The 21417-nt window shown below is 40.2% G+C and overlaps 6 protein-coding genes across 8 annotated transcripts; 5 read left to right on the top strand and 1 right to left on the bottom strand.

The window, feature by feature from the left end:
* Positions 1-52: 52 nt before the first annotated feature.
* On the top strand, positions 53-4967 carry LOC135163917 (odorant receptor coreceptor). The gene is made up of 8 exons (XM_064123823.1): positions 53-412; positions 496-879; positions 997-1251; positions 1329-1582; positions 3298-3397; positions 3470-3574; positions 3673-3828; positions 3965-4967. The coding sequence occupies exons 1-8, from the start codon at positions 281-283 to the stop codon at positions 4013-4015; spliced, it is 1437 nt and encodes a 478-aa protein (XP_063979893.1). The 5' UTR covers positions 53-280; the 3' UTR covers positions 4016-4967.
* Positions 4968-5716: 749 nt separating this feature from the next.
* On the top strand, positions 5717-9511 carry LOC135163978 (ras-like protein family member 10B). Its single transcript, XM_064123885.1, has 6 exons — positions 5717-5843; positions 5922-5978; positions 7392-7552; positions 8003-8239; positions 8425-8628; positions 8759-9511. The coding sequence occupies exons 1-6, from the start codon at positions 5717-5719 to the stop codon at positions 8882-8884; spliced, it is 912 nt and encodes a 303-aa protein (XP_063979955.1). The 3' UTR covers positions 8885-9511.
* Positions 9512-9578: 67 nt separating this feature from the next.
* LOC135163395 (citrate synthase, mitochondrial-like) lies at positions 9579-12273 on the top strand. Of its 2 annotated transcripts, none has more exons than XM_064122793.1 (8): positions 9579-9770; positions 9875-10126; positions 10239-10526; positions 10646-10851; positions 10911-11043; positions 11523-11726; positions 11789-11887; positions 12017-12273. In XM_064122793.1, the coding sequence occupies exons 1-8, from the start codon at positions 9669-9671 to the stop codon at positions 12179-12181; spliced, it is 1449 nt and encodes a 482-aa protein (XP_063978863.1). In that variant the 5' UTR covers positions 9579-9668; the 3' UTR covers positions 12182-12273. The 2 variants fall into 2 exon arrangements, with proteins under 2 accessions (XP_063978863.1, XP_063978864.1); XM_064122794.1 differs by having other exon boundaries at positions 11943-12153.
* Positions 12274-13461: 1188 nt separating this feature from the next.
* LOC135164083 (neuropeptide-like protein 31) lies at positions 13462-14451 on the top strand. The gene is made up of 3 exons (XM_064124117.1): positions 13462-13621; positions 13835-13990; positions 14180-14451. The coding sequence occupies exons 1-3, from the start codon at positions 13477-13479 to the stop codon at positions 14251-14253; spliced, it is 375 nt and encodes a 124-aa protein (XP_063980187.1). The 5' UTR covers positions 13462-13476; the 3' UTR covers positions 14254-14451.
* A 300-nt stretch (positions 14452-14751) lies between these two features.
* On the top strand, positions 14752-16416 carry LOC135164079 (protein abrupt-like). The gene is made up of 3 exons (XM_064124112.1): positions 14752-15155; positions 15225-15441; positions 15572-16416. The coding sequence occupies exons 1-3, from the start codon at positions 15110-15112 to the stop codon at positions 16173-16175; spliced, it is 867 nt and encodes a 288-aa protein (XP_063980182.1). The 5' UTR covers positions 14752-15109; the 3' UTR covers positions 16176-16416.
* Positions 16417-16734: 318 nt separating this feature from the next.
* LOC135164068 (uncharacterized) lies at positions 16735-19526 on the bottom strand. Of its 2 annotated transcripts, XM_064124094.1 has the most exons (6): positions 19369-19526; positions 18906-19121; positions 18545-18872; positions 18228-18337; positions 17595-18159; positions 16735-17271 (listed from the first exon to the last, which is right to left on the bottom strand). In XM_064124094.1, the coding sequence occupies exons 1-6, from the start codon at positions 19427-19429 to the stop codon at positions 17076-17078; spliced, it is 1476 nt and encodes a 491-aa protein (XP_063980164.1). In that variant the 5' UTR covers positions 19430-19526; the 3' UTR covers positions 16735-17075. The 2 variants fall into 2 exon arrangements, with proteins under 2 accessions (XP_063980164.1, XP_063980163.1); XM_064124093.1 differs by having other exon boundaries at positions 18545-19121.
* Between the last annotated feature and the right edge of the window lie 1891 nt (positions 19527-21417).

The raw sequence follows: 21417 nt of genomic DNA, 5'->3' as shown, positions 1-21417 counted from the left end.
AGGTTGCTGAGGTAAGGTACTCAACCCAGTGGGGCTGGTCAAGAGGGGATTGTGGAGACCGAATAAACGCCGAGGGGCGATCAACGTTGTACGATTGATGAGGAAGCCGATGTCGAGGATATCGCGAGTTAACGTGCTCGCGTTAACTGTTGTGATTCAATAAGTTTTTATTTTTTGTGAAAATTCAGCTACTCGACCAGTGATTTCTGTGGCTTTCGGATTATTCTTCATTGTTTCGTTCATTATATAGCGGGAAAGAAGAGGGACTACCGGCTTCAAGATGATGAAAACAAAGCATCAGGGCCTAGTGGCCGATCTCATGCCCAACATAAGGTTGATGCAGATCAGTGGGCACTTTATGTTCAATTATTATGGGGAGGGAAAGAAGCTCATGCACAAAGTCTACTGCAGTGTGAGTCCTTAGTCCTAACTTTTAGCTTTTAGTTTTGGCAAATTGACATACGCATGTGTTCAATACCTTTAATACTCCAATAGGTCCACCTATTCCTCATCGTCCTTCAATTCGCACTCTGCGGAATTAATCTGGCAATGGAGAGTGGTGATGTTGATGATCTAACCGCGAATACCATCACGGTCCTCTTCTTCTTGCACTCGGTCGTCAAAGTCATTTACTTTGCTGTGCGAAGTAAACTTTTCTACCGCACATTAGCCATTTGGAATAATCCAAACAGTCATCCATTATTCGCTGAGAGTAATGCGAGATATCACTCCATTGCACTCACCAAAATGCGTAGGCTATTATTCTGCGTTGGTGCTGCTACTGTGTTGTCTGTCGTATGCTGGACGGGTATCACATTCTTCGAGGATCCACACAAAGCCATTACGGATCCTATCACCAATGAAACACGTATTGTTGAGGTAATCAAGGGCTAGACCTTAATTGCAATGACTAATTTTTTTTCAATGAGTCTAAAAGAAAAAAAAAACTGTTCACCGCACTGTCACGCTAATGGTTTTTTTACTCTAATCAATAAGATCCCGAGGCTAATGGTGAGATCGTTCTATCCGTTCGATGCTCGCCACGGTATGGCCCACATTGCAATGCTGATATTCCAATTCTATTGGCTCCTCATTACCATGGTAGATGCCAATTCCTTGGACGTTCTCTTCTGCTCGTGGTTATTGTTCGCTTGTGAACAACTCCAGCATCTCAAGGCCATCATGAAGCCCTTGATGGAACTCAGCGCAACACTGGATACTGTTGTGCCGAATAGTAGTGAACTGTTCAAGGTATTTAAGATATATATCCCAGAAAATTGAAAATACTAAATGCCGAAGAGATTGGAAATTGATTAATATTTCGAAAGGCCGGAAGCGCTGATCATCTGCGAGAAACCAACGGCACCCAGCCATCAGCAACCCCTCAACAAGGCGACAACATGCTTGACTTGGATCTCCGAGGGATTTACAGTAATCGCCAGGATTTCACCGCGACATTTAGGCAAGCGGCGGGAATGCAGTTCAACGGTGGCGTTGGACCCAATGGGTTGACGAAGAAGCAAGAGATGCTGGTGCGGAGTGCCATCAAATACTGGGTTGAGCGCCACAAGCACGTTGTGAGGTGAGCCATTTCTCAATTTGGGTAATACGAAAGGAGATGAAAAAAGTCCTGAGTGCTTGGGGGAGGATTTTGCCTACCGGGAAACTTGACAGAAGCACCAGATAATTATGAATTTCGAGGCGTATTCATTTAATAATTGTCTTAATCGCCGAAATTACCTGCGCAATGACGGGAGGAAAATTCAGGAAACTTGGATTTTTCCAAGTTTGATTTTTTTTTTTCAATGGGGGTGAGTTGCATTAAATCACACGTTGACGAGGCATGATATCCGTTAGGTGTTCACTGATAGCAGGGATGAAGCTATCACAAATATAGGAGGATTAATCACGTGTGAATTTTTCATCGCGTCACGCCAACGTGTCAATGAATTGCATGTTACACTAGTTCGCTGCAGGATAAAAACATGTTTCAATCGAATTTGCTCCACTTTATGGTGTAATTCCCTGATAAGAGCCTTTAACAACAACATGCGCTGGTTTTGGTATTTATAGATGTTATTGGTTTGGACAGTGAAACACATTGACTAAAAATTCCCATTAAAAAAATAAGAATTATCATTCGAAATTAGCGAGTGAGGGAACCCATTTCTTTAAAAAAATTTCCATCACATTTCATCCCCATCTCATTGAATATTGAGCCCTAAGTGCCTCCCAAACACATGATGAGTCTCCTGGTCCCATACATTTGTCGAATAAATGATTTATTCATAAACGAGACAACGGGCTTATGATGATGGGCGCAATCCATTAATTAGGGAAATACCTCCGCCCATGTCCATCAACAATTTATCTACCTTAGAAACGATAAAATCGAGGGAACAAATTATCCGAGCGTTGAATTCAGTTATCGCGTATTGACATGAAACAGCAATTTTAGCTATTTCATTTTTTCTACTATCTCAAACTTTCTTCTGCGAAGAAAACCGCCGGTGGGAAATGCGAGGAGAAAGGAGAAGGGACTTTGAATGCAGTGCTCTTTTTCCCACAGTATTGAAAAATTCATCAGACTGGAGCGCGATATTGACCGCAACGGGGGACGTGCCCTCCGGACTGAACAATTCGCTGGGTCGTACAACATGCTTTACGTGTTATACATACGGGCTATAGTGCTTCTTACCCCTCTATACTGAGGAGTAACCGGTGGTTAGTTGGTCTATGGGTGGTAGCTATTGCCCGGGGGGAGATCTCTAATCACGCGACCCTGCGACCTTATTTTTCTTCAAATTTTCAATTGTTCACGAATTCGAGGAGAACTTGGCAAACAAGTCTTATAATCTCCGCTCTAAAAAATTTATATTTTGGGAAAAACTTTTTTTTTTTATATATAAAACATAATTCTCATATGCATATACATACATATATATATATATGTATATGCTGTCCAAAGGGATAATTACTTGACCAAGGTAATCCTCAAGTTTGAATAACTAACGACAAGTAGGTGAACTGAGACAAGGATGAACATTTATCCTTGATTACAACGTTTGAAAAGTTGACCGAACACGATGATCCCAAAGTTATATTTTATGACCAATCGATATTTCTCTAATAGTTCATATGTATAAAAGAAATACACACATTTGCGAAATCCGGTGCATTAAGAGGAAAAAAACATTTTCCGGATGGAGGGGTGTACTGGGCGTGTCTGTATTATTATTCAATTGAGCTTTTTAACGCGTCTTTTCAATCGCTTGGAAAATCCATTTGACATTCCAGACTGGTGACCGCTATTGGAGATGCTTATGGAGTTGCCCTTCTGTTCCACATGCTGATTACCACAATTACCCTGACCCTACTCGCATATCAAGCAACTAAGGTAATTATTCGCGGAATAAGTTGGCGAATCGAGGGCATTTTATAATGACAATCGAATTGTTTAATGTTCTAGGTCAATGGCGTAAATGTTTACGCTGCAACAACGATTGGATATTTGCTTTATTCTCTGGGTCAGGTCTTCTTGTTCTGCATATTTGGGAATCGTTTGATTGAAGAGGTAATTGAAGAATCTTGCGAATATTTTGACTGTAGAAAATTTATATCATACACTGATACAACATATTGAAATCAATTTCATAAATAAAAAAAATCCAGAGCTCATCTGTGATGGAGGCAGCCTACTCCTGTCATTGGTACGACGGCTCCGAGGAGGCCAAGACGTTCGTGCAGATTGTGTGTCAGCAATGTCAAAAAGCCATGTCCATATCGGGGGCCAAGTTTTTCACCGTATCTTTAGATCTCTTCGCCTCGGTAAGAATGGCATTTATTATTAATTTTCGGCACTCATCCCTTTTACACTCCACAATTAAATAAATGAAAAATATCGTTTTACCACTCCATAACAAAATCAATATCACCATTAATATTCCTCTCTTCCTATCTAAAGGTTCTCGGTGCTGTTGTAACGTACTTTATGGTGCTCGTACAGCTGAAGTAAATTATCGATAGTGTGAAGGGTCATTGGAAGGGTTTTAATCCGGAAATCAATACAGGAAGAACTAAGAGAGGAGATAGACAAATATCTGAGACAACTCAACAATCTTCAGGGACAATTTTATCATTATGCCTTCGATCCCTATTATACTGGATAATTTTTCTAAATATCCGTCCAAAATTTTCACCGTCATCTGCAGTTTGATTACGTTATTGATTCTCGGGGTGAGAGGAAAGGAAAAAGTAACCGAGAAATATTGCAGAGTTTATTCCGTCTTCTTTTCTCATTTATATTTAACTTTGTAATGAGCGGAAGCAGATTCAAGGGGTTGAAAGGAGCGACAAGTGGTGCGAAAGAGAGGAGAAATCTTTTTACTAGGGATCACGGTTATTTGAAATTAAAATATTAAGAAGCACAGAGTTTACTTCTGTATACAACCAGCACATTTGAGATTTTTGAGGGGAAAATATTACGCTATTTATATTACGAATAATTTCATAAATTTCATTAACTTAATAAAACAGAGCGCAAGTTTTGTAAATTTTCATAGTACCTTAAACCGTAAACTACCCCTACAATATTCAAGAAATAAAAACGTGGCCTTCGAATTGACATAACTACATATACCGACGAAAAACTTGCGTTCTCCTTTTAACTCTGTAGTGTGGTTTATTTATTTATCGTTTCAGAGAATATTTGTGAGTGTAAATAAATATAATTATTGAATATTTAAAAGATGAAACATTCAGATACGGTGAGGATGACTATGTACAAGCAAAAAAAAAGCTGGAGCTAGAGCTCCACACAGTTAAGTTGTAATATACGAAAAACCACGAGTTACTTAATCTCCTGTTATAATTGTGATTTATGAAAAACAAATTCACCGAATACTTTTATTTAATGTTCTGTTTGTTTATTCTTGTAATTAAATAATAAAGGATTTTTTAAAATAAAATATTGGGGAGTGCGTCAAGGCGGACAATCCCCAGAATAAATAAAATTGATCAACTACTTAAAGAAAGAAATTAATCTATTCTCCACATGATAATTGTAGAATGGAATTTGAAAAAAAAATCACATAAGATTCCATTGACAGTGAAACTGATGCGAATAATGTGGGAGAAAAAAAAACTGCTGGCCGTGTAGTAGGGAGAGGAGGAAAACGCAAGCGCAGGAGAATATTCCCCCAGCATCCCAGTTGTCCCGCGACTGGGTTGAGTTTCGATCGACCTGGAGGGGTGCACACGAACATTCAGTGAATAGTACAGTGGATGAGTGAGGGAGAGAGAGGAAGGATTGAAGGGTGATAGAAGACGCCTGAGACCGCGCTGGTTGCCTCGTGCTTGACGATGCGTTACGCGCTCCATCGTTTTTTTCCCCAGTTTTGTGTTTTCGTGACAGACACAGGGACAACGATTACTCGGGGATAGTCATGCGAAACAAGACGAGTCGAGTGCTGCTGAGAAAACGCGAAAAGACATGGTGAGACAGTGATTGAGAAGAATTTTCGATGGGAGCGAGTGATTCATCAACAAATGAGCCTTGGCTTACGGTTGTGCGTGTTTAGTGATTCGATAATACGATTTTTACCATTTTCAATGTTCAATTGACAATACACAAGAGCAATTATTACGAGCGATTAAACAATCTACGGAAAATTACATTAACCATTAAGAAATATTTAAATGTCTTCGTGTATCGTTTATGAGGCGAGTGGGAGCGAGAGATTATTCAAATGAGTCGATAGTAAAATCAAATGTACGTGGGGTGGGGGAGGGGGGAAATTCTCGACGATTGCGGCTAGTGTTTTCGGAGGAATTCAACTGGCCAGGTGAAATTTACGCGATTCATTCGACCACTGGAATACGTCTCGTTATTCATTTGATTGAGCTGTAAAACGACAAAATAGGTACGAAAACAGCGAGCGGCAGGCGGAGGCGAAGCCTCCCGCCCCACAGACAAGGACGTGAGTTTACCACCCTGAATATTATTGTTTTTTCTTACTATTGTTGTTAACCCGGGGAGAGGGCCCACTGGCGTTGAGGGGTTCTCGTATTTTTTTTGAGGTACCCAATGCGCGGAGGGGGACATTGAGGAAATTCTGGGGAATGAGTTGGTAAACGTTTAACGATCGTATGTTCTCGCCGGCGCTGTTAATGATCAGCAAACTACCACTAAAGGGGTTGATGTTCACGTGAGATGCTGCCGAGGAGTGAGATAATAAAGAATGCCTCTTCACACCGTCGAGGGACGTAATGACAGCGGTGCGGTGACTTGACGCCTACACGAGGCGAAATATTCAGTTAAATTTACCCCACGATTCAAACAAATCGAAATGGAAATGAAATTCCGGAAATTTTTCGGAAGATCAGTGAGAAAAAAATCGGAGAGCTTTCGTGAGTTAGAAAGCTATCACCGAGTCGAAGACCTTAAGATAAACTTCCGACAGTATTTTTTAATCAATTCTGAAAATTTTGTTTATTAAAAATGAGCTCCATCATCTCTAGGATCAGTCGTTGTAGAGAAAGAACATTCATTATAAACGGATTCAACACGTTCATCACTTTTACGCCGCTTTGTTTGAGAATTTATTAGACCTGGTATATGGTATATAACATAGCAACATATCTCTATGGAGTTTTCCGTAACACAATAGAGAATATCGCTGATAACAAATACGAAGAGTACAATTTGTCCATTGTTATTCAATAAAATGCAATAAAAAACCAATAATGCTAATCCACCGGCGCCCGCTTTGTTTGGAACGTCAAGAAGTAGTTCACGTAAGTAATGGTCAGACACGACCCAAGAAATTTGAGGCGGAGAAGAGAGAAGAAATTCATGTGAAGTGGATAAGTAGGGGGATAGCATTTTGTAGAAATTCTTCTCCCACTCATAATACTTGAGCAGAAAACAATGAGCCTGATGGAGGGAAGGCTCAGCGAGAGAAAAGTGCAGCTTTCGAAGTAGCTTTCACATGTCTTTTCCAGTGAACAACAGAGAGGGTCTTCAATTTTCCAGTCGTCGTGCTGTATTCACCACATGTCCCCAATTCACTTCTTCCGCAATTTAGAGCCTCACATTTTCGAAAACTTTAGTAATTATGAAATCAATGTTCTACCATCTGCGATCTGGAGTTGAAATTCCAGGTTGTCATGTGTTCCCGAGGAAAATTTCAGATACATTCGAGCAATTGAATGTATTTATGGTTTCGTACATTATTGGAGGGGAAGAGCTTTCGCAAATGGAGACTTTCTAGCGATTTTCTGTACTGGAAATTTAAGAAATATTTTTAAAAATAATCGATTCACCCGAAAGATTATCGATTTTCCAGTACTCCCGACGAATAAAAATTAAAAAGCCATTTCTCCCGTTGCAGATCTCGATTTAGATTACTTGGAGCGTCAAATTGGTGATACAATAGCAAGTGAAAATGTCGATAACGGTTCCAAGGATCAGGACGGCCCAGGAGACAGTGTTGATCGGGTCAAAGTGGTTTTTCTCGGTGCTCCGGGCGTTGGAAAGTCCAGTATCATACGTGTGAGTATTGTGCATTCAATTTATACATATATTTGAACAAGCCACCGAGATCCGGTCTGAATATATCAGTTACAATTCCCTGAAAACATCGGTAACGCAATTTATCAATGTCGAATGACTCTGGGAGGGCTGGATAAAACGGAAGTTTGTACAGCATAAAATGGGAATGGAAAGGCATCAGTGCTCGTCATAAGTTGGGATGTACCTCCATCTCCCTCCCTCAGGGAGAAAGTCATTTCCGCTTACGCGAGAGACATCCGTTCATTTCCGTTCATCGTTACCCACCTATCGGCTCCTCCCATTGTCTCCGACAAGTTCCAATTTCTTTTCCCATTTTTCCTCTCATCTGTTATCACTAAAAAGTAGAATTAATGCATCCCCACCTCCTCCACAAATCTTCAATCACGAATGGATATTCTCAAACGAGAATTAATGAAAGAATTTTTTTAGCAATTTGTTTGCAGCGAATTTTTCGATACGCATCGACCCACCGAGAGACGGGAGACGTTTTATCCCAGCGTTGTCTTGTCTGATCGTCTCTACGAGATGAAAATAACTGATCTACCCACCATACCCTATTTCCCAGTCAGCACGCATCTAGAGTGGACTGACTTTCGTTATTATGGACTCAGGAGTGCCTCCGCATACGTTCTCGTATTTGATCTCAGTAATCAAGACACTTTTCAGGTAAAATTTCAATCAATAGAGATCACTCATCATTTTATATTGATCCACTGATTTCGTTAAATACATTCCCCAGTCACATGAGGTGATTCAAGTCTACCGATTGTTTAAATAAATATATTTCTCCTGCAAAGTGTGTGGTATCTCTCAGAGATGTCTTGAGTAAACAAATCGACCTGTTTGTGTAGTACATAAGAACCCTGCGGGAGCAAATATACGAGGCCAGAGACATGCGAGGTGTACCCCTCCTGGTCGTGGGAAATAAGCAGGATAAACTGTCAGCTGTGGTGGCATCGAGTACACGATATCGAGACATTGTTAATCTAGTGAGAAAGCACTGGAGATGCGGTTACGTCGAGTGCAGTGCTCGATTCAACTGTCGAGTTGTACAGGTGGAGAATTTTTCATTTTTCATTACAAAAATTCGAATTTAAATTTGCCAAATGCCCGGGGAGAAAAAAAAATAGTTTATTTTCAAACTGGATTGGAGAATGATGCTCTCCTTCTTACTCTTGTTTTCAGGTATTCCGCGAACTGATGAAGAGCATTCAGGCATCGGAAGGGAAAAAAAATTCGCCAGTGCCGACACCATCGTTGCCCCACCGATCAAATCCACGTGCTAGTAACGACAAGTGTGTACTTCTCTGACAAAAAAATCGAGTAACCGAAGACGAAAATACACTCGACAATTTTCACTATCGAAAACACTCGTCAACTTCCTAACAAATTGAACGACACAATTGACTCCCTTTTTTTTAGAATTTTTTCATCGAATCCTCTCTGATTGTTACGATAGTACCAATGGGGACTGTCCCAGCTCAAGCGATAATACATATATTTTACTATGTGACTGTTGTGATGAATTCGTTTCTAGATACTAACATCGATATTGGGTAAATGAGTTGATAAAAAAACGTGTATAGTCTCGAAATTTAGAGGAATTTTGCACACTTCACGTGCAGATGTGTAAAATATACGAAAATGGAATTCTGTAGACTTGATAAAAGGGCAATAAGATGAATCCGTCATTTTAATTTGAATAAATAAACTATTTCGTAAATCAAAACTGCCTTGGAATATAAAAATTTTTACAACTTATTATTGTACCATGATTTTTGACGTTATGGTTGGAGCGTTGTGCATAATTATTGTATATGATTGATTGTATCTAGTGGTTGAAAATAATGAAACGAAATTTCATTAATTATAAAAACTGTAAATAAATGAAAAATCATGTTACGTTGTTGACTCAATAAAAGAAGAAGGAGGAAGTGTTTAGTCATTGAACAAATGGAGTTGGTTAATTGTGATTGATTTTCCAATAACAGTAGAACATCTCCATCCGACTGAGAATGGTGAAATGAATGGATAGATAATTAATTGCACTCCCTTTCGATTCTCTAAATCCCTAGTGTGCATTCAAATTCCCGCAATGGCAAAATTATCCAGAACATTTCTTTCCAGTAATCAAATTCCACTGATTTACCGAGGCTTTCAAATTTATTCCCCCGCTTCGAGCGTAAAAAAAATATTGGTTAGAATTTTTCTCTCTTTATTTCATAAATTAAACAGTAATTAAGGAAAAAATCGTAGGACTGGAACATTCGGTTGAAATAATCCATTCTTAACTTAATCTAGGTAAGTAAAACCCGGGGGGTTCCAAGCTCCAGTACAAACTTGAAGGAGGCTCTCAGTGAAAAGATTCCCTTGTACTATGACCTACTCAGAGAATTTCGCGAGGAGCACAATGACACCGTGATAGGACAAATAACAGTGAATGATTTATACTCCGGATTGTCAGGAGTCAATACCACAGTGAGAGAGACGAGTGAGGTGCATTCGCAATTGGGAATAATGTACCGAGGATTGACAATGCCCCAAGTCGTTAAAGTAGTGGAAAAATTATTTAAATTTTGAAGTTTAAATGCTAAAATAAATTCCAAATGTGTGTGTGTGCACCCATAAATAAATTTCAAGTGAATTTTGTTAATAATACTTTAAGCTACTTCCCTTGCACGGGAACTACCCCAGTCCGGAGTCTGTCTTCTGGCTTCTGTTGACCGGAGACGTACCGACGGAAGTTCAGACGGCTTCCCTGGTGGCTGACTGGGCGGATAGGAGAGAAAGGCACAGATACTTTTTCAATGAGCCACAACATTGTCTCAGGTCTTTGCCTAAGCGCGTAGGGCCAGCAGCGAGACTCTGTGTCCTTCTAGCTGCATTCGAGTCTGGGGAGAAGACCATTAGAGGCCCACTGGGAGGGTCTTTCATGAGCGGAAGAGATTGGGAGGTCATTAATTGACGTCATTTAGTCTCCACATGACTTCATTGATTACCGGAAATAGAATGGAATAATTATAACTAATTATTTTTTTTTAATTGTATTTTCTGATTTAAATAACATTACAGTCTGTCTATGAGGATAGCATGGACCTTCTGGCAATTTTCCCAGCAATTCTAGCGCTTGTAAAAAATCCCGAGAATTTTAAAATCATGATTGATAATGGAGATTGGGTTGATTCATTGGTGGGTTTCTGGAAAATTTCTGGAGAAAATTTGACGGGTGAAAAATCGTCGGCCAAGGACCTACTCAGGCTGATTATGTCACTCAATGCGTAAGTTTGATTCATCACTGTTCATTAGTTCATTAAATATTACCTGAATTAATTCGTAGGGATGAGAATGGAGGAGTGCCAAGTTGTCACATCAGTCAAATACTAGGTTCTTGTCAGTATAGTCCGAGAAAAGCACTAGCTGCCGCCTTTTTGGCACATATCAATGAACCAATGACTGGAACTCTCTCTCAAGTAGGCAAAAGATAAATAGAACAGATAAATAACACGCGCAATAAACGAATAATTAATAATTTAATCATTAATTTCAAGACAATATTTTGTACTCTAAAATCAGTGATAAGAAGTTGTGACTGTCCTTGCACTTTTTATCCGATATTTTCTGAATCATAATTTATGTATTTATCGTATTATAGAACTAAAGATAAAATTTTTATTCAGTTGAGAGCCTCGAAATCCGAGGTCGGAGCAACGATAAAAGTGCACATCATCTGTCATTAATTCGACGTTTTAATGACCACAAGGCCAATCGCCTCCTTATCACTGGTTTTAGATGAAAAAATATTTTTACCTGCCTGATAAAGTTATTTATTGCTCAAGTATTATTTATCTATTCATTTCTGTAATTGCCAAAAATTTAAAATTAACCTCATTATCAACTCTCATTTCATTAACGAATTTATAATCTTCACGTCGCATTTGCGGCCCCTCAGTGCATGAACTTTCAAGAGAAAGTTCAACGTCTATTAGGAGCCCATCGAAAAGAAGATGTTCTTCGGGGAATAATCAGAGCCTTTCAAAAAAACCTCTCGGGGCTTCCGGGCCACCGGATATCCGATCACTGCGACCCCAGGTTCCTCATCCTTCAGGAATTCGCAAATAAAATCGAAGCTCCGTCATTACATCCAGATGTGAAGGTAAATTACCGCATATCGTATCCAAATGAGAATATCTCTTCATGGAAAAATTTGGCTTTCAGTTATCAATTGACATTTCAAATATTGTGCAGTCAGAATCACATGCTGCAACTCGACGACTGACACCTGAGATGAATTCTCTAGCGGCTCCCTTACTGAAGGTTTGCCCGAAATTTTAAATGTCTCCTAATTTTAAATAAAATAGGTCACATTTAGGTGGAAAAAAAATCTAGGGAATGAGGTTTGCCCACTGCATCATTTTGCTCAATTCCCAATTGCATTAATTTCAGTCTCAGGGACTGTACGATATGGAATATAATCAAACCATCCTCTGCATGGCACGTGCAATGGGCTTACTGGCGTCAATGATCTGGAGTAGAATTGTCAATTTCCCAGTGGAGAACCCAAATTCGCGAAGTAGTCACACTTATCGGGAAACCCTCCGGAATCGATAAGCCGGAATCGAAACCCTCCACAATCAATATCAGCTCAATGCGATACTAAGTACCCAAAGAATACAACTATGAAAGCATAATAAACGTCAATCATATTGATTATTTAATGGGATTCCGATTATTTAAAAAAAAAATCGTACGATACAATGGCTGAAATTTAAATTAACCGCCTGGAAGTGCATACCGACATGGTGTCTGCGCATAGCGACCTCCGTGTGTCACAGGCCGAACACTGTTTTGATAAAGAAGAGAGCCTCACGCCGATGTTAGTAATTACCCCGCGGGGAGAGGCGCCACCGTTCAATGACCAATTTAAAATTCCCGCTATTCCCAGGATTCTTATACCGGAGCGCTCCCTCGCGACTTATCTTTAAAAGATCCTTTACTTCCTTATATTTCGTCGCAGTAGCAGACTTTAAAATTTTAAATAAACCCAGTGTCCAAAATTCAATTAAATTATAATACGAATGAATGGTGAATGGTGGTAATTATTTCGTAACTTTACTGAATATTTTTATTAGTGTGCAAGTCTTTGCTCATTAAAAATCCCTGACTCGCTGTTCATAAACAAGGCTAAGACAATTCAACCACTATTTATTTATCCTTCCAAGCCATCAATTACTATTTATCCCTCATCCGCTATTCTAGAGACACAAATTTTTTTCTCTTCAACCTGTTAATAAACCAATGGCTTGCAGTTAAACGGCTGTCATCCAATTATCGCGTCAAACCCGCATTCCTATTATCCATCATTTCTCATAAAACCCTTAATTAATACCTGATAAAGAGTAACACTGACAGGATAATCTCATCTTCTAAAAAATGCACACGAACATCATAATAATTACAGCAGTCGGATTAGCCTCATGCACGTGAACTCTGTAAATTGACTTCGTAACGTGAGATTATATTTTCATTTTGTCATTTTTTCTCCTTTGAATTGTCAAGATCGATGATGCCTGGCAAGGACACAAGCGACTGTATGGGGAAAAACCCGGATGAAGTGGTCCGAATTTAGTGACAGTCATGGTTAAATATATGCAACTCTTATTCTCTAATTGTTGATCTCTTACCACCTGCGGTTGATGCGATTAGAGCTCTCTGAGTCACTAGACAACGACATCTCATCTCATGTTGACCTTTTTTCCTATATATATTTTTTCATCGTGATGCATTCGATTGTGGGAGGGAAGAACAAAAGTCACGTGAAAGAATGAGATGGCCTTATAATTTGTCCATTTGCGTATGAAATCTGTGGAAGGATTTATGTATATAAGAGGTGCGATTGTCAGTAGATGATAGTAGTACAGCAGTTCTATTCCGATTTGAACGGACATTTTTTGAGAATTTGCGCATCTCGAAATAATCAAAGGACCAACATGAAGCTGCTCTGGGCCCTTCTACTCGCTTTTGTGTTCATTGCATGTGCTGAGAGCGAAGGTATGTATCCTCTTGAAATTAATTTGTCCAGTAATGAGCATTTACTTTTGGCTTGGGAGCTTTGGAACTGACGAGGTGTTATGTCATTTTATTTTCTATGCTACTAATCAATGCTGCATGCAATTGGGTGACTGATTTTGGTGGGATACTCGACTCTTTTAGCTGTTATTCTCCCTTTTCATCCATTTTACCCATTTGCTCGATTTATATTAGCCCAAGGACAAGGACAGGGGCAAATTGGCGCTCGCGGTGGCTGGGGAGGAAGAGGGGGCAGGTGGGGAGGATATGGGGGGTACGGAGGATATGGTGGATACGGAGGATACGGCGGATATGGCTATCCAGGATACGGCGGTTATGGACGCGGCTACGGTAATTATTGTTGTCACATTTTTCAAAAAATGTCATAATTAACTTGAAGCTTTTTACCAAAAGTTAAAGTAAAATTTTATTAACTCAATTCCTATCTTCACATTTTCATAAAATACATTGAAAAAATGACAAAAAATTAGTCCTGAATTTATCCTGAAGATTTTTCAATCAATCAATTGTCATGTGCAGGTGGATATGGAGGCTACGGTGGCTACCCCGGTTATGGAGGATATGGAGGAAACTATGGACGTTACTACGGTTAAAGAGCTGGAATGTCGATCACTGTCTCTCCCTCTGTCTTCACAAGGCCCACGTGGATCCACAAGTTAACAATTGATTAATATCTATCCTAAATTTGAGAAAAGTATTTTTAACAAATTTTCTAATTATTGTAATTCTATCATTTTTACCGTCTTCCGTACCATGAAAGTGGAATAAAATAGTTGAGATAACAGTAACAATTTTGATTTGACACTGACTGCACGTGAGTTTAATTTTACTTCCTGTGGGCCTGAATTGGAAGAGAAAGATATGATAACACAATATTCTTTTAAACAACGCATCGACTTAGAAAATTGAATTGGAATTCATGATGATCAAATAAGAGAGTCACCAATGGCAAAGCCTATCGGGAATTTCCATGTGGTCATTAGCCATTGACCACAAACCTCTACTTCTTAGAATCTCATCTTCGAACGAACAAATTCATGAGGAAAAATAGAGATATGTGTTAATACAACTCTAAAAACATATCTCTTAGCGCGGAGGAAGAGAGGTCACACCTCGGTTGAAGGCCGCGCATTCAAATCTCTGAGAATCACAAACTGTCTCGACGAATCAGTAATCTCAATTCAAGGCAAATAGTCTTTCAAATATCCTGGAGTCGTCCAAATAGTGTTATTGTACTTGTGCCGCTTGACGAGAGGCGTTTGCGCCTTAATGAACGGTTTTACGGTCGCATGTGGTAGTTTCGGATTTACCGGGCTTTCGTTGACGTTTTTTCAACTATAAAAAGTGAAGAGAACACGTAATCCACGATCAGTTGCGTTCTTGAGTGCCGATATATCATCGTACCTGCCATAAATTTCTTCACAACGTTAACACGGGCGAAAAGACGAAATGCTGCTGCACTATTTCCTCCCCGTTTTTTTATTTTGCTGCACTGGTAATTTTTTTTTTTTTAATTACTTTATTGGAGGAATAATTTAGAGAGAGTGTTAACTTGCTTGTTTAGGGTCAGTGCGCTGCAGTGACAACATCGTGTTCCCCGATCAGATCGCCTCAAGGAGGAACACTGAGGCAGGAGTGAAATTCAACGCTGATGATCCTGATAGATTTCACAGGACAAATACAGTTGGGGGTAACACATATAATGCGGGAATAGATGGTTCCAACTCGTGGAGAAACGAACAATCGAGGGGTGTCGGTCATCATCAACAACCGAATGAAGGGTAATGAATCTGTTTACTCAAAGAATTTAGAGGAGAATTTATGAATGAAAAAATTCCTGAGGTACCCTGGGTGATCGTTAATTTTTACGGAGCAAATGGTAAATTCAGCGCAATTGTTATATGTTTTCAGGGGCTATCGTTCTCCAGACTCTTGGCCTTTGCCAGGGACGCCCAGAAAAATGAAGCCAGGCTTTCCCGAATTACCCGGTTTCCCAGAGTTCCCGTCAAGTGGAAATTCCCAATCAAACGCAAATGCCGAGAGCAATTCTCAGGCGTCAAATGGACGTGCAACTAGCAATGCCCAAGCACACGCCCAATCCCAAGGACCCAATGGCCCATCGAATATTGGACCCTATCCCGGCTTCCCGAATTACTCACAGCAGGCAAATGCCGGGGGAAGTTCTCAGGCGTCGGACGGCTTCGCGAGCAGCAATTCTAATTCAAACTCGCAGACCCTGGGATTCGGCGGTGGAGCTGCCAGTGCTTCGTCCGCAGCATCGGCCACCACAGGAATCGTCAATGGTCGACCAGTGGCTGCTGCCGCCGCGAGTGCAGCGGCTGCGAGTGCAGGCGGCATCGGAGTCGCCGGAACTGTCTCCGTTTCCTCATCTTCTGCATCATCCTCGGGAAACTACGACAAATCTCCCTGGTTCTACAGGAACCGCTCAGCCGCTGACGATGCGAATGACGCTCCCCTCACCGACACCCAAGATAAAATTATTTTTCCCAACTGAGAGTGATGTGTGTGCATTGAATTTTTCTTAACTCCATTAAAATAATTTTTAATAAAGAACAAATGAGCTCAAGCTAACTCCGCATCTGACAACTTAATGAAAAATATTGAATCTCAGCTGCGGGTGTAAACGACTTACGAAAGGTTTCACATAATCACCTGACATCAATCACTGTAAATAACTGTTAATTAATTATTCATGAGATGTAGAGTCGTTTTAAGAGTAAAGAATTCAATGAGGATATGAATGACGTTTTATCTCCTTAATTTCTTCCTGGCCTTCCATTTTTAGTAATTGAATAGATTAAGCCGATTAAGCCCTCATTCCTCCCCCTTTCGTAAATAGTACAGAATACAGAATAATAAATAATAAAAAATAATAGACACGTGCTATGAATATTCTGCTGGATCTTCAAAATTTAATCTCTCATTCGAGATGAGTTACGCGCAATCCGGTTCAGTTTTGTGTCAAGGTTACTGCTCAGACTCGCTCTTGTTGTGTAATCGATTGATAAATTTTCACAACACGGTGAAATAATGAAATAACTATAGAATGGTAGTAGTGATAAACAAATATATTTATTAATCTTGCAATGAACTTATCACATGTGACACGTTAATGAATATACAGTTCTTAAGCGAAAAAAAAAGACACCTGAGCATGAATTTTCTCAGATGCGAAAGAATGAAAAAATAAATGATCAATGGTACAACAATTGCGGCACAATACAAAGATTTCATTGTTCTGATCTTTAATTATCTCATCACTATGATAATGTAAAGCTACGCTGCGACTAGCTGTTGCTCTCGTGCAGTTCTTGTGAGTATTGGCCGATGGAAATTTGATTTTCTCTCGTTGGGTTTCAAAATTAATGGATAATTTTGGAGATCGAGGATCGCTCTAGTTGATCTTGCCGGCCTCTACGTGGTACGTTCCCTTGCCGCTGGAATCCACGGCGGATGAGCTACTGCTGTAGACGCCTTTGGCACCGTCGACTTCTCCGTCCTTGGAAATACTTGCAGTGGCAGACGCGGGCTTGGTGCCTGCAGCGACGGTACCATTCTTCCCGTCTTCGTCATTGAAACGGCTAAAGATACTGCGAAACGAGTAAAATTTCGAATGTATTCGACTGCCTGATTATTTAATTTATAAATTAAAAAAATTAAACGCAAGAAATTATCGCAAAAGGGTTGTTCATTAATTGAAAAATATATCGCATATTTTTTCCAATGTTTTTCTGTAGAGCTCGACTATTCTCAGAAAGTTGGTGATTTCATTAATCAGTCGAAGAGTTACCACAATAAGTTGTAAATTTTTATCACCAAGTAGAGAACGATAGGTGAATCATGTACGTAGAAGCGTGAACATAAAAATGGTAAATATAGGAGTTGAACATATGAATATGAATGTGCGACTTACTCAAATCCGCCACCACCGAAGCCATTGGAGTTAGCATTGGCATTGGCATTGGCATTGGCAGTGGCACCACCTAAGCCACCACCGAAACCACCGGCTGCTGCATTGGCATTAGCGTTCGCGTTGGCATTGGCACCGCCATGGCCTCCACCAAGGGCATTAGCGTTGGCATTGGCGTTGGCATTGGCAGCACCGGCACCTCCATGTCCATATCCACCACCACCTTGTTGGCCATATCCGCCGGTTTGATAGCCACCCTGTCCGTGTCCACCCGTCTGGTAGCCACCCTGTTGACCGTATCCACCGCCTTGGTAACCGCCCTTACCATATCCTCCTGTTTGATAACCGCCCTGTCCCAGTCCTCCATTTTGATAACCGCCCTGTCCCAGTCCTCCAGTCTGATAACCACCCTGACCGAGTCCTCCAGTCTGATATCCGCCCTGACCGAGTCCTCCAGTCTGATATCCGCCCTGACCGATTCCTCCAGTCTGATAACCACCCTGACCCAATCCGCCAGTCTGGTAGCCACCCTGCTGTCCGAATCCACCAGTTTGACCACCACCTAGACCTGAATTGTCACAGAGGGGATTATTTGCGAATTGATTTTTTTTCTTTGAAAATAGTCGTGAAATTCACCTGCTCCACCGGCGCTGGCTCCAGCCTTGGCATTGGCACTAGCAGACGCTCCAGCTCCAGCTGAACTTCCAGCTCCAGATCCACCACCGTTACCAAGTATTCCATAGCCGCTTGAGTAAAAAGTAAATTTGCTCTAGTTAAAATTGATGAAATCATTTGAAGATGCTGCTTGAAATCGCGGATAGTAATAAGTATAGATTTTATCATAAGAAAGAACCTGGTGCGTTCGACAGAAACCGCAGGATGTGTGAGAATACAGCGAGGTAAATTAGAGGGAAAATTAATATTCATAAATTCAGATAAATTGCTGCACTTACGGGGCAAATCCAGGATCAACGACGCCACCACCTACTCCACCATATCCTCCACCCAATCCACCATGTCCTCCACTTACTCCACCGTGTCCTCCACCTACTCCACCGTGTCCTCCACCTACTCCACCATGTCCTCCGCCTACTCCACCATATCCTCCACCTGCTCCGCCATGTCCGCCCCCTACACCACCATTTCCTCCACCATATCCTCCACCATATCCTCCGCCTGCTCCACCATGTCCACCGCCTACTCCACCGTATCCACCACCTGCTCCGCCATGTCCACCACCTAGTCCACCGTATCCTCCACCTACTCCACCATGTCCTCCACCTACTCCACCATGTCCTCCACCATATCCTCCACCTACTCCACCGTAACCACCCTGGCCAAACCCACCATTACCGAAACCCGTATCGAAGACGATACCATCATTCTTCGCAGATGCACCGGCATCGGCGGTGCCCGCCCCTTCAACGTGGGTATTTGTCTTGGTATGGGTTTTACCATCGTGTCCACCCGAACTGCTCGACGACGAAGAAGAGCTCGAGCTGCCGCCGACATGACGAACGCCACGATAATCTGTTAAATTTTCATTGATTTAATACTTAGGATCGACGTCACATCAAGAAAAATCATTGAGTTGAAATTATCGATTAGAAAAAATATCCACAGGAATGTAATGTATCGCTCTAGGAAAATTTGACGAATGCAGATAAAAATCGCGTAAAAGTCTCGTAAAATAAACAATTTTTTATTGCCCTCTATTTTGAGTTCTACCCATTGGAAAGGAACAATAAACACAATAAATAAATAATCAGTTGTTTACCGGCGCTCGCGGTGAGAACGAGAAGGGCCAAAAGACCGAAGCTCACTTGGTAACGTGCCATGATTGACTGTGTTCATCATTAGCCAACATCGGCGTTAATATACTCCCTCCTTCCCACCAATTTACCAGTTCTTTACCGGTTCACAGATTTTGTCCTCTAATCCCCACTCATTTCTCTACACTTGTAAGCTCATCATTATCGTTTACTTCCTCATCACCGTATCACCAGGTTTACACACTAAACGATAATGATTGGAAATTACGCGGGACACCTTGTCAATATTTCGCAAATAAACCCAGGTATTATTTCATTTTTCATCTAACTTGTTGAATATGAGACGCAAAAAAGAAGGAAACAACGCAGCAAATGTAATTTTGAAAATAATCTTGACGTTTTGCATGAACCAATTCAATTTTTCATACCTCGAAGTAACACGACGCCCGGGGACTCCGGGGGAAATCCTTATTGACGTCAGAATTCCAAAAATGCTTGGATTTCCCAAATGGCCTAAACAGTTACTCAATTTTTTGAAAATACTAAACAGTTAGGATTAGCCGTGATTTATGATCTGAGATTGTAACTGTTCAAAAAACACACGTAAATAAACATAATCGGATTTGAACTATCGTATGGGTCACCCGGGGGAAGACCGATAACCTATTAGAATGTTCCATATTCACCGCTGAAGTAGATTAAGCTTTGAAAGTGAAATTGAAAATTGGAGCAGCGGAGGGGATTTCCTTGTTTTTCGAACATAATGAAGAAGTGATGCATCATTCTTAATCACTCGACAGAATACATGTTTATTCGTGAATGACAGAGGTGAGTCTGAAATTCATGGAGAAGACTGTTGATGAACTATTATTACCAAAGTATTATTACCATTATTCTGTTGATAACGACTCAAGAATAATTACACCAAATTACAAGTATTCGATAATTAAAAAAAGTTTTCGTTGAAAAACCTGGACCTTCGAAGAAATTTTCCCTATTAACGTCAATAAATGATATGATCTGGAGCTCCTCGTATGACTCATCCATCCTTCGGTTTTTCTCCCTCACCCACTAATTATTTATACCCACTCTTCATGTTTCATTGAATGAAAAAGTCATAAATAGCATTACCACACTATCACGCGAACCTGGAATTTCTTCATTCGAAATTCCCGTCAAGTCCGCTGTGCAACAGCAGGTATTCCCCACTTACCAAACTGGTTTTTCAAACTTTCAAGATCAACTCTTTAACCCTGGAATTATTATCCATTAGTTGGGTTTTTTTCAGGCTCAAATTCGAAGTATCCCATTAGTACTATTCATTATTATCACTCAAAGATCGTAATTAATGACAATATGGTGGGAAAAAATATAAATTTATCATTGAGAATATTATTAGACTTATCGAGTAATTTTTATTCAGCGCACTATTGCTTTTTTTTCTCTTACTCATTGTTCGTAATTGAAGCTGCTCCAATCGCCTGAAGGAAGAAGGTGAGATCATTGTTGTTGATTGTACCACTGCCTCAACCCCGTTTGTTGTACGTCAAAGTCTAAATGATTTTTCAAAAGCAAATTCCCACAGACTTGGCAGCAATGATATATCAATCTGGCTTTATAAAAAAAATAGATCCAATTATCACGAAAATTTATCTTTACTGTTTAACTGTTTCGTAACAATTACGACATGTTCGTTAAAAAAATGAGATTATTCATAAGACCAGAAAAATTATCACACATAATTTGACCTGTAAACACTGAGGGTTTTCTCTGCATGCTACTTCCCTATATTGATGGGTTCATTGATTACAATTAATAATATTTTTTACGATTACGTAAATGGAAAAGTGCAAAAAAACCTTCGATCCATTGATGTTCTTCATAGCTTCGCGATTCTATGGATTTTACAAGGTTACAACACTGTGAAGCAGTGATTTATATAGATTTCGAGAAGAATGCTCAATTGAAATGTAGAACGGAATTATATTCATAATTTCTTTCATGCATTTAAAATGAAAAATTATACGACTATGTGCAATTGCCTATTCGTTGAC

The sequence above is a fragment of the Diachasmimorpha longicaudata genome, chromosome 6 (genome assembly GCF_034640455.1).
Source record: "Diachasmimorpha longicaudata isolate KC_UGA_2023 chromosome 6, iyDiaLong2, whole genome shotgun sequence".
NCBI classification, from domain to species: domain Eukaryota; kingdom Metazoa; phylum Arthropoda; class Insecta; order Hymenoptera; family Braconidae; genus Diachasmimorpha; species Diachasmimorpha longicaudata.
Note: the sequence above shows the minus strand (reverse complement) of the source record. Positions and strands in the feature narration are given on the sequence as shown.